Here is a 17184-nt window from a genome sequence, read left to right on the forward strand (position 1 = left end):
TTCAGATCGAAGAAGTTTCCGACATTCAGGTCGATGCAACTTGTGGCATTCAGGCCAGTTTCCGGTATCCAGACCGAAATGGCATTCAGGCCAATTTTCCGATATTCAGATCGAAGAAGTTTCCGACATTCAGGTCGATGCAACTTGTGGCATTCAGGCCAGTTTCCGGTATCCAGACCGAAGTGGCATTCAGGCCAGTTTTTTCCGATATTCAGATCGAAGAAGTTTCCGACATTCAGGTCGATGCAACTTGTGGCATTCAGGCCAATTTTCCGGTATTCAGACCGAAGTGGCATTCAGGCCAATTTTCCGGTATTCAGACCGAAGTGGCATTCAGGCCAGTTTTTCCGGTATCCAGACCGAAGTGGCATTCAGGCCAGTTTCCGATTTTCAGATCGAAGAAGTTTCTGACGATCAAGTCGAAATACTTGTGGCATTCAGGCCAGTTTTTCGATTTTCAGATCGAAGTGGTGTTCAGACCAGATTTCCGGTGATCAGACCAACATTGATACTCTCATATTCCGATGCTTAGTGTTCAGACTAATGTGCGGCGTTCAGGCCATGGGTATTCTTGTGCTACCATTTATTTTGGTATCCAGGTCAACTTTCTGTTTCGGTACTCAGGCCGATTTTCACCGTACCAGACGGATTCTTCTTTTGAGATTGCTTCTTTGCCGATTCTGACAGGCATTATTAATTATTTCATGGGGATTCAGGATCAAAATCCGGGTCTTCTTAGTATTTAACCATCTCCCACTATGATCATATGAAGAACGCCCTGCTTCATATTCTCTAGTTGTAGACGCTTAAATAGGGGCAACTGTCATACCCCGATTTTGGTCCTGAATTTTTTTATGTTTTCACTTTTGTTTAGCACGTTTGGCCTAACCTTACTTTGGTTTTATATGAGGATTGGTTTTGATCCAAAGTCATGGTATTGTGATTGTGGATACATCTATGGTCTGGGTCATCTGAACAACCAAGTTTCTTGTGTTTCTAGCCACTTGCCAGTCATGTTATTGGTTCATGGATACTATGTCAAAACCCTAACCTTATGGTCTCATTTCATGGCCTTGTTCATGTACATCAAAAGTCATCCAAGTCATAAAAAAAAAACAATTTGGAAACCAACTTCAAACCATTTTGTTAATCCATTTCAATTTATTTCATGTCATTGTAAACCATTACATGTGAGTCCATACAAGAAAATACAAAATTTGGCATTTTTGACCAACTGTTGACTTTGGTCAACAGTTGACTTTTTGGTCAACTTTGACCAAAGTCAACCCAAATTCATTAAACCCTAAATTCACCCATAATTGTCCATTGAATTCCATTTACAAGAAAAATACAAAAAAATGAACTTTGACCAATTGTTGACTTTGGTCAACTTTGACCAAAGTCAACGCAACCTCTTTGCATCCTAAAATCCTAAGTCTTCCATCATGACCCTAATCCTCATTCCATGCTTCATGTCCACGTTGGCCTTGATCTTACCTTGTGGATTTGGTTTCTTCACTTTAATGCCAACTTGGTCACGCCTTAAAATTTGGAGTTTCTTGCCTCCTACTGCATTTGCCTTGCTGCACCAAATGCTGAGAATACCACTTCTAAAGCCAATGCTGCAAAGTCTAAAGACAGTGGTATATTTTCCGCAAATGCTGAGGATACCGCATCAGAAGCCAATGCTGCAAACTCTAAAGACCGAACAAGCATACGCGTATATCAGCAAGCAATGGATGGAATTAGTAAGATATTACTCAACGCTGAAGAAAGCATTTCTCCTGAGAAGCCAGTCTCTTTACCTGGGGCAGCAAAGCAGCGTGAACTTGGTGGAACATTGCAAAATGAACCAGGCACAAATAGCAAGAAACTGATGTCAAGTTCCAAGACCAAGGAGATTGGCGGAAATGATATATTTGATACTCCTCGTGAAACTACGCCCCGTTCATTGGCTGCTGCAAAATCTAACACTGCGGGTATCCGAAGTAGTATACTCAATGAAGAATCAGTTCAGAAGAACTCAAAGAAAATGCATGGTCAGAAGTTTGCAATACTGCTGCAATAGCCCATGTCACATCCTGCTTTGCAACAGCACCATGCCATCATCATCATGCTAGCCGGCTACAACACAAATCCTGCAGCAAAACAAGGCTAGCAGTTATCAGGGCAATGTAATGCAAAGTACTGTTCTAGATAGTGTCATGGTTCAGGAACACAACCAACCAAACATCAGAGTTTGAATGCAATGCTGTTAGAATCATGCTAAGACAACATGCAGCAGGCATCCAAAATAGTCATCAAGCCAAGGCACAACAATAGCAGGGCATAACAGCTACAAAGAAGTTCAAGAGTGGAAAGCACTTAGCATGGTTCAGTCATAACAGTTCCATAATCCAAACAGCTCCATTTGTGACCTGAGATCAATGTGAACCTGCAAGGCCATAGCAACTTCACACATCGAAGTATCCATCCATATAGACCATGATGCTACTGTCCTTACGAGGGTGCATACTAGCTGAACCAGGCTAGTTATCCTGCTGCAAAACCAAGACAGAAACAGTCAGCCATGCAATGCACTCAAGGCAATCACAACATAAATCACAGCTTATGGGATACATAAATCAGTATGAATGGGCATGGAACTAGCTGATAACAATTTGATTTTACATATGGGAATTGAAACCAAGCCATGCAACCAAGGTTCTTAGTGAAAGCAGGCAAGCTGTTCAGTCCAAAACAGCATGAAATAACTTGGCAAATGCAATCCATCATCACCAAACAACATGACCACCAGATCTGCAATAAAAGAATAGAGACAAGTGATTTGCAAGGCATTGGAAACCTAAACCTGTTGACTAGCTGGAAGCAACAATTAACCAAACCTCTCAACCAAGTCATAACCAACAAGAAACACCATCAATGCACAAGACATGAAGTGTTGTTGACATACCATGAAACTAAAGCCTTAAGTTTGTTGTCAATGTCCAAGTCATAATCTGTTGTGAGCATAAGCAAGCAGGACCTAATGCGAAATTGCAGCCAACATTGCCTAGCTGAAAGGTCATCCTACAATACAAAGACAGTCCAACAATTATCCAAAAGCTCACCACAAGACAAACAAGGTCCTACAACATGAAGCATGCCAACTCAAGCACATGGTTTTTTCCTTGCATTTCAATAAGAAATCAAACCATGCTTAGCCACTCACCTGCTGAACTGAAAAATGATCCAAGCTTGCATCATAGGCTACCAGGGCTAGACCTTAGCTTGAACATGATAGGCCAAGTTCATGTTGCAGCAAGAGAAACAAGTGAGGGCAAGGAATTGAGTGCAAATAGTGGGATTAAAACTTATAAGGCATTGAACCAGAACATGAGACAAAGGACTCACCTACCAAACTATGAACCAAGACAATCTTACAATAGATGTCGTAGCAAGGCCAAAGCAAATGCCTGCATCAGGTCATGCAATAACTATTCGTAAGGGCATTCCACAACATCTAGCAGTAAGGCAAACTAAGATACCAGACCTGTGATACATCCTGCTATTCCAATGCAATAGAAGTCAATGAACATTACCCTCTGTAATAAGATGTTAAACCATGAACAAGGATGCATCAAACCAAGCTGAAGAACCAAAATTGAAATTCATCAGACACCATTTTCACTGCAGTAAAAAGGTAAACTAATCAGCCAAAGCAGTAAAATTTCAGAAATATCCCAATTTGGCATAGAGACAAAAACAAAGAAGAAGGCACATGTTCAGATTACCATTTTCGAACCTAGCATCAAAGAGGTCAATCCAATTTCTGAGCATCCAAAGTGCTTTGCAGAGTTACCTTTCTGGAACATCAAAGACCCTTTTGAAACCCTAATTCACAGAATATAGAGAGGGAGAGAAAATCAGTAGAGGAGACGACAGAAAAGACTTGGAGGCGAAAATCTGAAACAAAGAAAACCTAAAACCCCAAAATCGTACCTGGAGGCCAGCTTCGCATCCTTCACCACCACCGCAGTGACACTTTGTAATGACCTCTCTTTCTTTCTCTTTATCCTTCTCATATGCTTGTTTTTGAAAATATTTGTGAGAGTTGAGAGAGAATGTTTCTTTGAGATTGTGAGCTGAGAGAGCGTTTGAGTGAGATTGAGGGTTAGGAGCGCGCTTGAGAGAGAAGTGTAAGGTTGGGAGAGAAGAAAGATCGTGGGGCGATACCGGAGGAAGACGAGCTTCTGTCATCTTCTTCTTCGTCTCCATTTCCTTTTTTTCTTTTCTTTTCTTTTCTTTTTTAATTAATTCAATTTCTTTTTGTTAAAAAGAGATAAATAAATAAAAAAACCACAAAAATTTGTAATATGTTTAGCATTTCTTTTTTCTTTTCTTTTATTACGTAGTGTATATTAATGTTGTTTAGTTTAGTTAGGCTGTCCAGTAACATTAGCCTATCCCCTCTTTTAATTGATTTGTTTTCTAAACTATCTCTAGCTAGTTCTGTTTATATTCCCAAGTGTTTGCTAAAATGATAACTAATCATGAATGACCTAGTGGAGAGAGGGTAGTTTCATAATATTAAGTGGAGAGGGTTCAATACTCATGTGTAGTACTTTTTGTTTATTATTTTATTTTATCTTCTTTTAGCATTTTTTATTTTAGTTATTTTATTAACATTTTCTTTTTTATGTTTATTATACTCATAATTTCATTTGTTAATAATGCATAGTTGTTGTATTTTAATTTAGTTCAAAACCATTTTAAAACTATAAAAATCATATTTTTTCTCGATTTAATATCGAGCCCATTTTTTCACACCCTTGTAAGTCGATTGCTTTTTAAGCATCGCCATCGACCTCACATAGCTTACTCTTGGGCTTTCTTACAATGAGCCGGTTCCTTTGCACTTACACTCATACATTGCATTATTTATTGTTTGGACCCGATTTAATTATTCCAATACTTTGAATCCCCATTCATAACAAATGTATCCCTCTCCCATGAAATGTATAATATTCTTTCATTCTTTATTCATCTGTTAATACAAGAAATAAAATGAACATCCGATAACCATTTCAAAACAAGACCAAAACCTCGATCCAACGTCGAGTAATCATTTTTCAAAACCTAACAGAACCAGCACGTATTCATCCACCCTTTTGTAAGTCGATTGCTTTATGCATCGCCATCAACCTTGTAAGTCGATTGCTTTATGCATCGCCATCAACCTTGTAAGTCGATTGCTTCATGCATCGCCATCTACCTTTATCCCTAACACTTCTCCTTGCTCTAATCGTCAACTCTTGTTCCGATTAGGTAGCAAGCATTAGATAGAACACTTTGTATGATAACATAGGTAAGATTCCCATATCCTTTTGTATGATAACGTAGGTAAGATTCCCATATCCTTTTGTATGATAACATAAGTAAGATTCCCATATTCTTTTGTATGATAACATAGGTAGAATTCCCATATTCTTTGCATGCCAACATTAGGTAGATGTTCCCATTTGTAAATCCTAACACCTAAGTACATATTGCATGACAACTCTAGGGCAGAGCTTCCCCACTTCTAGACCTCTCCGAGCGTCTCCGATCTTGTGGCATGTAGTCCGTTCTATTGCAAAGAGGTAACTGCCTAAGACTCGATTCAGCGAGCTGCGACACCTACTGCTAGGACGTGAACACATCGGCCACTCTCCTTTGACACGACTGGTGTCCTCCTTTGTAAGTCCATATTCAGATGGCAATCTCTATAACGGGGAACTACGTTACCCTGATCCTCATACCAGATGAGGTACGTAGGCAGGAGGTCGTACGAGATCTCTCCGGGCACCCTTTTCCTTTTCTTTGTGTGTGTTTGCTTGACAGCTAGCAGGCTCGAGTACCAGACTCCCTGTTAGCTTGTTTGTTCAACTTTGTTGTTGCTTCTGACGATTCAGCGTCCGGTTAAACCCTTTGTGTGTGTAGGAGTCTGACATAAGTCCAACGATTGGCAGTTGGTTTCCTGTGTGTGTTTGTTGGTTCGGAGTCCGATGTAAGTCCAGCGATTGGCATTCGGTTTCCATGTTTGCCTGTTTGTGTGGAGTCTGACATAAGTCCAGCGATTGGCAGTCGGTTTCCTGCGTGTGTTTTGTTTGGCGTCCCTAGGTAGCCGAACTACGGCAACTCTGATTCTCATGTTCAGATGAGATACGTAGGCACAAGATGCGATGTCTTGCCGAGTTTGACTAACAACTAACAACTAATCCTTGTTTGCTTTCGCCCTTGTTGCGATCCTTTCTCTCGCCCTCGTTGCGATCGAGACTTTCCTTTTCTCTTGCCTTAGTTGCAATCGAGACCTTTGTTCCCGTAGTTAGGCTGAACTACGTTTTGCTCTGATTCTCATTCCCGATGAGATACGTAGGCATAAGACGCGATGTCTTAGCGAGCACACATCTCTTTAACCCTTAGGTAGCCGAGCTATGAAGACTCTGATTCTCATATTCAGATGAGATACGTATGCAGGGGATGCGACATCCGTGCGAGTCATTTTATTTGACCCTTTCTTTTAGTAAATAGTACATTAGATAAACACACACCCTTTAGACAAGAAACAACAAGAGTGGATCCCGTAGAGTACTACGGATGCGTAGGGGTGCTAATACCTTCCCTTCGCATAATCGACTCCCGAACCCAAGATTTGGTTGCGAGACCTTGTCTTTTCCTTTCCTTTCTCCAGGTTTACTTCGAGCGTTTCCCTTCCCTCCTTTGGGATAAATAACGCACGGTGGCGACTCTTCTGTCATTCTTTTCTCGCCGGTTGTTTTTTCGCACCTCCTGTATTTTTCAGGCTGCGACACCTTGCGATGAGCCTCTGAACTCAACAGCAAAGACAAAATTGATATTTTAAAGGGAGTCTGATTCAACTGGTCAACAATCTTGAAATCACTTTTCTTGATCAATTTGAGGTATTCTTGGATTTCCTCAAAAGTGATACTCTTCTTGTGATCTTCAACCTGTTATTTTTCAACCATTGGCCCTTTACCTTTAGATGTTTCAGATTTTGCAGCTTTATTCTCAATAACCTCCGTCAACACCGGAGTAGTCATCACGTTCGGAGTGGCAGGTACAGTTGCCCCTGCATGCGGAGTCGGAGTAGGATTGACCTTCTCCTTAGGCGGGATAATTGTGGGTGCTGGAAACACCCTAGGACTGTATTTTGGAGAGAATACACGGCCACTCAGAGTCATGCCTCCCGTTCCAGCAATGTTGACGACTTCTGTGTCAGGAATGCGAATTTCTTTTCCTCGCAAATACGACGTAGTCTCATAATTCCAAGGCACTGCCTTGGTATTCTGATACGGGAACAGAGTGGGAACACGAAAATGAATTGGCTGAATCCTCTTGGGAGGAGCTTCAACCTTCTTTTTTCTGTACACAATTGTTATTGGTTCAATTACCGCCACTTCTTCTGCTGCTTGAGACTTGGAGAACTGTATTAACCCTTGGTCCACCAACTCTTGCACACAATCCCTCAACTTGTCGCAATTGTCCGGATCAAACCCGCATATTGTGCAATCATCATGTACACCTTCAAGAAACCCAAACTGTTCAAGCCTATGTAACACAACAGACATCAGAGTCTTCACCTCGTCAGCCCTTAGTATAGATTCGGTAACCTCCTATTCGATCACAGCTTTGACTGCTGCGCCACCGTGGTTTGGGAAGGGATTCGTCTTTACATTAGGTTTTTCTTCGGAGAAAGACAGAATCTCTTGATCAATTAACTCTTGGATCCTCTTTTTGAGTGCCCAACAGTCCTCGGTGGAATGTCCTATATACCCTGCATGGAAAGCGCATGTGGCATTAGGATTCTGACTACAATTAAAGGGAGGAGAGGTTGCTGGAAGTTCTCTTCATACGATATCCCCCACGTGAATCAGATATGGAACTAATTCTGCATATGGTATTGGGATCTAATCAAATTGGGGACGATTACCAAAATTACCTATATTATTCTGACCTCAATTTTGTCCTCTGTTATCTTGATTATATTGTTGGTTCGGATTTTTCTGAGCAGGTGTTGATTGTAGATTACCTTTCTGCGGTTGGTACTGGAATGACGGTTGCTGATATTGAGCTGCGGCGACGTATGGATACGGATACTACGATATAGGGGCCATCGGAAATTAATATCGGGGGTGAGCACTCGCCGTCACGATGTTTGCTTCCCCCTCATTCTTCTTTGCGAAGCCCCCATGCGGTCTCTTGTTTGTTGTCTGTGGTGCGATTATGTCTGTGATTTTTCCCGATTTCAGCGCACTCTTAACACGCTCCCCGATGGTTACCATATCAGCAAAATTTGTTGACAAACTGTCGATCATCTTCTCAAAATATAGCCCTTGCAGTGTACCCATGAAGATATCTACTAATTTGTTGTCAGATAATGCTAGCCGGACTCTAGACGCAATTTCGCGCCAACATTGAGCATATTCCTTGAAGGTTTCATTAGATCTTTGAGACTGATTATGTAGTTGAAGCCTTATCGGAGCTATGTCAAGGTTGTAATTATATTGTTTCAAGAACGCCTTAGAGAGATCCCTCCATGACCAGATCTTTGAGTGCTCTAGACCCATGTACCAATCCATGGAAGCCCCAGACAGGCCATTATGGAAGCAATGAATCAGGAGGTTGTCATTATCGATGTATGAGGCCATTTTCCGGCAGTACATGGTGATCTGACTGCGTGGACAGCTGAGGCCCTTATACTTTGGAAGGTCAAGCACCTTGAATTTTTGCGGGAGTACCACATTCGGGACCAAGAAGAGGTCTCGAGCGTCTATACCGAAGGCGGAAAAACCCTTAATGACCCTGATTTTGTCATCCAAGAGCTGATAATCCGCAGGTTTGGCCGGATCAGCAGCGAGAGGAGCGACCTGACTGGCTGGTCGGGAAGCTTCTGGAGCAATCAGAGTTGGCATGTTCGGGGTAAACCATATTTAAGGCGGGTATGAGAAACCTGGTGGCATAGTCTGAGCAGCATGAATTGTCTTAGGATATTGCCCTCCAGCCTGGGCATTGAGGGCCTGAGGTGCCCCTGTCTGCATATGCTGGAGTGCAGGGTATATCAGCATGGGCATAGAGGTTGCCCCAGGATAACCAAGTGGGATGGCCGAGAATTGACTCGAACTTGCAGCTTGAGCAGTCTGAGCGGGAATTTGGAAGTGGAGGCGCAGGCCTCGATAGTCCTCCTCAGCATCAGGAGTATCGTCATGAACCTGACCTTGGTTGTTCTCCGGATCAACAACATTGATCGAAGGAGTTTGGACAGTGGGAACACCCCAGGGGAAACCAGTGTTTCCAACAGCATCGACAACAGAGAAGGACGGATGAGGGAAGAAAGCCCCCCATGAGCATCAAAATATGAGGGCATCCACCACGGGTAGGCAGCAACAAGCCTAGCAGAGTCAGCAGGGACCATCTGACGGTTCTCAGTAGTTGGCACAATATTTTCCGCCAGAGTCTCGATGGTAGTGCCAGTAGCAGCAGTAGGATTGGTCACCCCAACAGCATGGGTGACATTGGTAGCAGTAGAGGTAGGGGTCCTCTGAGATTGGAGAATATCCGGGATAGTCTCCATGTTCCCCCTGAAGACGTTTATTTCGCCTTGAACCTGGGAAAGGGACTCGCGGATAGCAGCGTTGTCGACTTCGTATTCGGCCATGATCTTTGACTTATTGGAGCGAGTGTAGTATGGATGACAAGTCGTCGTTGTTGCTGTGGAAAAACGGCGAGAGTAAGCATTTTGTTTTCTGGAGGCTTTTGACAAATAAATGCGTGGATGCATGTATGTATGCAAAAAAGATTGATATGCACATTTATTTTTCATTCATTTATTTTTTTGTAAAGGAAAACAGTTCCAAGGAATCCGAGAGTTTGTTTATTTAACGCAAGTGAATACAGAGCATAAAGAGAGACAGTTTATGAAGCTAATAGTCGAGAAACTCTTTTATTCAATATCGAAATACAAGTACATGTCAAGGAATTGCCCATGACAATCTTCTTGAGCAGTTCTGGCTCTTCGACCCCTTCATATAAGACAAAAACTTCTACACTCTTGAGATCAGGCTTGTCCGCCATAGGGTATCCCAGTGGTCATAGTGTTAACCTCGGGTTGTAGTTGATTCCTCCTTTTGTACCAAGAAGAGGTACATTAGGAAAATCCCCACAGTTGAGGATAAGCTTGACACCGTCGTAAACTCGAGAATACCAAGAAATGTCTTCGGCGTTTAAGGACATGATCTGCTGGGACCACTTCAAGTTGTCTTTGTTCTCAACAAAAGGGCCTTTGTTGGGTAGATGTGAAATAAACCATCTATACAGAAAAGGGGTACAACAGACGATAACCCCTTTCTTCTTATGAGTCCTCACATGGATGGAGAAGTAAGTATCAGCAAGAAGAGTAAGAATAAGATTCTGAGTCAGGAAGATATGAATGGAAGCCAGGTCTACAAATTCCTCCATATTCAGAAACAATACGATCCCATAGATAAGTAAAGCTAGATTGGCGTTGAAGGTCGTCCAACTCCCAGCTTCGGCGAAGGCAATAGCTTTGTCCACTAGAAACTTGGAGGTGAATCCATGGATTCCACCCTTAGGCTTCAAGTTCAGTTCTACTTCCTTCTTTTCTGTGTGTAGAGCTTCAGCAAGATCTTGATATTTAGGAAGTTCCTTAGTGCGAATGTAGGGCACTTGGTTCTTGATCCTAATACCCAGGATATGTGAGTACTCTTCCAATGTAGGCGCCAATTTTGTAATCTTGGAAAGTAAAGCATCTCAGCGGGGGACTGTAGAATTGCCCTAGAGTGTGCACAACAATGATGTTGACTTCGGTGTTCAGAATGCCCAAAAGGTTACCATAAGCCTCCTTGAAATCATCTTTGTGTCCTAGATCTAAACGTGCCCCAAGTCCTCTCAACACAGCCGACTGAGGTTCCACAAACTTATAATTGTGGATATTCTTCCTCTCGGGATTCATGCTTCGCTTTGAATGCTTGGTAAATAAACTGGACTCTTGGATTCCTGGAAAAGACATGCATATGCAAAAATTTGGTCATGATGAATGATAATGCAATGATGAGATGATATAAGTCACATGGATTCAAAACTCTGGCATGTTCTGAACAATCTGCATGTACCACATGTTGCAAGTTCAAAGGTTCAAAGTAACATGAGTATCAAGGTAGGTAGAGTATATGGGTTCCTACAATAAAAACCCATATCCTCCTCACAGGTGTGGACTATGCTCCAAGGTGGTCCCTAGAAGGTCTCCCAGAGTCATCGACTTGAAATGGAAATAGTCTGCCGTAGTGAATACTCACAGGACAAAAGTACTTCCAATTGAATCTAGTCCGGGTGTGGCTCTCGTGACAACCCAATGCGCGAAACACAGGCGTACACGACTATCCATGATTTTAACCTATGTGTATACTAAGCTCGGTTATAGAGCTTTCCTCTCATGTAGTCTAACCTATCCCAACAACAACACAACAGATATATCCATAATATAAAGCGAGTAACAAACACGATAAATAAAAGCGAGTAAATCTATAAAGATAAGAACCTAAAACTAGCGAGGGACCAGCCTAAACTAGGCTCGACTCCTTTTAGTGACTAGGAAGTACTCCAAGTAGCAAAGTATCCCCAGCAGAGTCGCCAACTGAAGCTAGCGGAAATATACCCGAACGTATCGCACACTCGAACATACAACAGAGTCGCCATCGAACTTTATTTATCCCCAAAGGGATGGGAAAACATCGATAAAACCCAGAGGAAAGAGATATGTTGGGTAAGGAAGTTGGTTATGCAAGGAGGAGGTATTAACACCCCAAACATCCATGGTACTCCATGGGAACCGTTTGGATTATTCTCGCTTAAATAGGTGTGATATCTAAAGATTACGCGCAAAAGAATGAGGAAAGGGAAGGAAATAGATAAAGTTCTCGGTGAGGATTAGGGACCTCATGCCTACGTATCCTCATAGTGCAATGAGTGTCGCTACCGGGATTTCACGATAACGAAACCGAGACTACAGAGGTAAAGTCAAAAGAGTCGCCACCGAATTTTATTTAGTTTACCTCTATCGGAGAGGAGAAGGGAAATAGTCGATAAAACCCTCAGAAAAGAGACGCGCACGGGAAGTGCTAAAAGAGAATAAGGAATCGGTCTCGCAACCGAGATTTGGGTTCGGAAGTCGGTTACGTAAGGGGAAGGTATTAACACCCCTTACGTCCATGATACTCCATAGGAACCATTTGAGTTATCTTACATACATGGGATTTATCTATTATTGTTTTATATTCAAAAGAATATGTGAAAAGAGGGGATGTTTTTGTTATTATAGTGCTCGCCAAGGATTGGGGCCCTTGTGCCTACGTATCACTCATTCGGGGATGAGGAATCAGAGCTCCGTAGTTCGGAGTAGAAAATGTTTGTGTGTTGGTTGATTTTACCTTTGAAAAAAGGGTTTTCGGGATGATGCCCTAAGGCACAAAAATGAGTTTGATGAGTTGTATTATCTTTACTTTGAATAAGGGTTTTATGAAATGAGTGTTTGTGATTATATTGTACTAAAGTCTATGGGCGGAGGTGATTATTCTAGACAACAAGCCAAGCGTCTTACGTCTAAAATAATCAGAGTAAGGGTAGGAATGCTCCATTCTCACTCATTCTCCACCACTTAAGGCTCATGGCGCATAATAATAATTGTAATTATTAAGTATTTTAGAATTTGGCTAAGAAAATGCCACTTGACGTTGAATCAAGGGTTTATTTTATTTTGATTATGAAATTTGGCTTATGCAACATGAACGCAAAGTAACCAACAAGAAATTAAAGTGTTTCATTGTAAGGTAGCCCAAGAGAAAACCTTTTGTGTGCAAAAGTGACCTAAGCTAAACAAAGGATAATGGTCTTACAAACATGTCCCCCTAAGGTGGTGCCATGATGCCATTCTTACAACATGCATGTAAGTTACGGATGAAAATCCAAGTGTTTATAAAGTATCACAAAGAGTAAAGGAAGGCTTCCAAGCAAATGTCCTAAGATGAAATCCTCTAAGTCCAAGTTGACTAAGAGTGGAGTGAATATTTTTGGTCTTACCATTTTATCATGTTTTTGTTATTTTTAATGTATGAAGACAATAAAATAAATAACAAGTAAATAAACATGCATGATGAGTTTGTACAATGATGATGATAATGAGTACTTGAACATAAATTACAAGGTAATGACATAAAAGTAAATCACAAGATAAAGAATGACAATATCACAATAATAATGGTTAGTGAATGTAAATGACACTTGAATAAATAACAAGTTAGTAGTACCAAAATCACAATAACAAAGGTTAATGATAAAAAAAGTTAGTGAAGTATAATTAGTGGTTAGTAATATATACAAAATGAACATCTTGAGGACTATTTTTCATAGGCTAAAAAGACTCGAAATATGACACATTAAGTGATAGCTTATCATTGATGCAAAGTATTGAAGATGATTGAAAAATCAACTAACAATAGATTTGTAACAAAGAAAGTTATGCAACCCTAAGTCCATCTATCAATATTATGATTTGTTCTCTTTATTTTTGTTTTTTTACTCCTCTTTTATTTAGCAAGATAGTAAGAGAGCAAATAAATTAGCATAAGGTAAATGATATGGTTAGATAACAATAAACATAAACATAAACATAAACATAAAGTACTTGAAATAAAGTGAACAATAAAATAAATTGCAAGGAAGTAAAGTGAAATAATGTAAATGTTAGGAGTTAGTAGTTAGTGGTTTGTAGAATAACAATAAGCAAATAGAATAACAAGTTAATGTAAAGAAAATGGTTTCATCTATGTACCAAATGACCCAAATATGGTTGAAATAGAGGCAATCTATTGATCAATCATTAATAGGTTTGAAACATTGAAGGTTTTATCAACTCTAAACAACCATGGCCATGATCTAATAGATCTCATCAACCAAATAAATGTGAAAACAAGTCAACAATAAATAGCAAATGAAACAAAATACAATGTTTGATTAAGGATGGTGGATAAAAGTAGCAAGAGCAAGAAATCCAAAAAGAAAAAAAGTGTAAACCAAAGTTAATCATTTTTTTACAAGCTTGAGTCTAAACCCTCTCAAAAGATCAACCAAGAACAAATAACCATTTTCAACACAAAAACAGAACCAAAAAGTTAACAAAGTTTAAGCTAAAATCATTACCCAAAAAATGTTGAAAAAGGGTAGGTTGAAATGGTGTTAAGCTTAGATATAAAGCAATGGGTTTGGGATGAAAGTGTTTATGGTGGAAGTATAGATAAGGAGATGAGTTATGTGTTATAGAGTGAGAAGTTTTGAAGAAAAAATATGAAAGAGGAAAAAACAATTTGGGGGGTGACTTTTTTAAGTGAGAAAGATTTTTTTGTTTTGACCTAGGTTTGGAGAGGAGATTGGATAGAACTTTTGGGGGCTAGGAAGCATGAAAAATAAGGGGAAATAGTACCTCTAGTTATAGGGAAAGTAGGTGGAAAAGGGGGTGACCCAAAAAGTACTATGTGTAAAAAACAGAGCTATTGTTGCTGTCCTCGCAGGTGCAATTGATTACCATGATTGGGGTAATCGATTACACCATCCAAAATGGCCTAGAAATCAATTTTTTGTCTGTGTAATCGACTACCATGATTAGGGTAATCGATTACACCATCAAAAATGGCCTGGAAATTAATTTTTTGTATGTGTAATTGATTACCATGATTAGGGTAATCGATTACAGCATCCAAAATGGCCTGGAAATCAATTTTTTGTCTGTGTAATCGATTACCATGACTAGGGTAATCGATTACACAGTCCAAAATTTGATTTTCCCCTTTTTTTTAGAACTTTAATCGGATAACCCCAGTTTTCCCGGGATGTAAACATCATGCCTTGAGTCCGTGTAATATGTATTTGGTTATGAAAGATCAATGAAATTATGATGATGAAATAATGAAAGCATGCATGTGTAGTAGGGCCATGGATCAGATGAAAGTTGTATCGGGGTAGGGTGAATTTTAGGGTATGACAGCTGCCCCTTTTTTAATTTTCTCGGACCTGAATACATAGATAGTGACGAAATCCAATGTATTCAAGGTAAGAGAGGATTAAATACTAATGAGAGTAACCAGAAATTCGCTCTGCTGGAGGATGATAATGTGAATATTTGTTTAGGGATTATGCATGCAATGTGATGTATGCATCCTAAGTATCTTCTTAACGATGAAAGTTTGATGTCAAAAGGGCCCAAGAAAGTTGAGGGAAGAAAGCTTCACTAGGGAATGAGAAAAAGAAGGGTGATCACTTTTAGTAACGACTAGGGAAAAAACAAGACAGTGTTCCTTAGCAACGAATGGAACACAAAACATCTATTGGGGGTCAAACAAAACGAAATCAGTGACGATTCTTAGCGAAGGCTAGAATACCTGACTCGATTGGAGATGATTTTTTTTATGCAAAGGTACAATGACGATTCGTAGCGAAGGCTAGAATACCTGAAATCCTCCAGGAAGATCAAACAACTCAGTGCTGATTCTTAGCAACGACTAAGAATACCTGACTCTGCTGAGGAGAATACAGATGTCAAGTGATGGTTCCTAGCAATGGCTGGAATACCTGATATCTACTAGAGAAAAATGAATTCAAGGATGATTCTCGGTTATGAATGTCTGACTCGACTTGGGGAATGAATCTAAAATGCATCTAGTCTAAAAAATGAGAATTCATTGACGATTCTTAATAATGGCTAAGAATACCTGACTCTGCAAGGAAAAAGAAAAATATGTTGACTTTCTAGGGATAGAAGAAGTACAACGATGTTTCTCAGCATTGACTCCTTTGGGGAAACTTGACAATGAAAAGAAACAGCTTAGCAACGATTCTCAACAATGGCTGGAATGCGTGGTTGTGCTTGGGAAATGTTTTGAGGATGAACATTGATTTTTATTGGGAAAATTCCTAACAACCGTTGGAAAATTCCGAACTCTGACTAGTTAGTTTGAGTAAGTTAAGGAGATACTTATGATGTGATGTTATGTATGTCAATGCATGTTTGGGCTTTCATGGGGAATACATGAAATGCAGGGTTTGCAAGTTATGCCAAGTATGTTTGGGCTTTGCGAAGGAGAGTATTTGGGGAATGCCAATGGTGATTGGGCTTAAAAAAGGGTGATTGGGTGAATTGTACTGACTTTCCGATACTTGAGAAATTGGAGTTCGTCGTCCAAGCAAGCGCTGAATGTAATGTTTGAGAATTCCTATTGGGGGGAGAAATGATCGGCCCAGTCCAAAGAACTGTGTGGCACCCTTGTGTTGGAAATGTGTTTTGATTACCTTTAGCAAAATTCTAAAAAGAATGTAATTCGATATTGTCTCCCTTATAGTTTTTTTTTGAAAAAAAAGGTCTTTTAAAAGAAAATTTCCCATGTAATTTTACTTAGAAAAAGGTCATATTTCGCAGACAAAGCAGGAAAAGTAAAAATATGGAACACATGTGAGGGAACTGATTTTTATTGACAAGTGGTTCCATAAATAGGGAATTTTGTACAAAGGAAAGCAATTCCTAAAAGAGGTGATTGCGAAAAGAAAATGATAATTGTAATGGCAATGAAACATCTCGAGTTTCCTCCAAATTCTAACTCTGCTACAGCCTCTAGCCTTTGGTCTCCCTTGGATCTTGCTTTTTTGAAGGAGGGTGATAAGATTGACTTGCTGGGGACCCACATAATTGACTCGCCAAGGAATGAAGAAGGATTCCTTGCGGGATGCAGCCTCTTGCTCTTATTAAATCCCTAATTTTTGCCTAGACCTCCCTTTCGGGTTTTCAGTCTACCGGGATACCCATTTTTGTATAAGTTGCTCTTTCGGGTTTTCAACATATCGGGTTATATATATACATATATATATATATATATATATATATATATATATATATATATATATATATATATATATATATATATATATATATATATATATATATATATATATTAAGCATAGTATTTTTTTCTGCATCCGCATTCACCGGGGATGGAAGATCTTCACCATCCATAGTTGCAAGGATCAAGGCTCCTCTGGAGAAGACCTTTCTTACAACATAAGGACCTTCGTAGTTTGGCATCC

At 40.1% G+C, this 17184-nt stretch overlaps 2 protein-coding genes across 2 annotated transcripts; one reads left to right on the top strand and one right to left on the bottom strand.

The window, feature by feature from the left end:
• The first annotated feature begins 1735 nt into the window (after positions 1 to 1735).
• LOC127130474 (uncharacterized) lies at positions 1736 to 2068 on the top strand. The gene has a single exon (XM_051059480.1). It carries the CDS (start codon positions 1736 to 1738, stop codon positions 2066 to 2068), a length of 333 nt encoding a protein of 110 aa, XP_050915437.1.
• A 6094-nt stretch (positions 2069 to 8162) lies between these two features.
• Positions 8163 to 8954, bottom strand: LOC127130475 (uncharacterized). The gene has a single exon (XM_051059481.1). The coding sequence runs from the start codon at positions 8952 to 8954 to the stop codon at positions 8163 to 8165; it is 792 nt and encodes a 263-aa protein (XP_050915438.1).
• Positions 8955 to 17184: the final 8230 nt, after the last annotated feature.

The sequence above is a fragment of the Lathyrus oleraceus genome, chromosome 3 (genome assembly GCF_024323335.1).
Source record: "Lathyrus oleraceus cultivar Zhongwan6 chromosome 3, CAAS_Psat_ZW6_1.0, whole genome shotgun sequence".
Classification (NCBI taxonomy): Eukaryota; Viridiplantae; Streptophyta; class Magnoliopsida; order Fabales; family Fabaceae; genus Lathyrus; species Lathyrus oleraceus.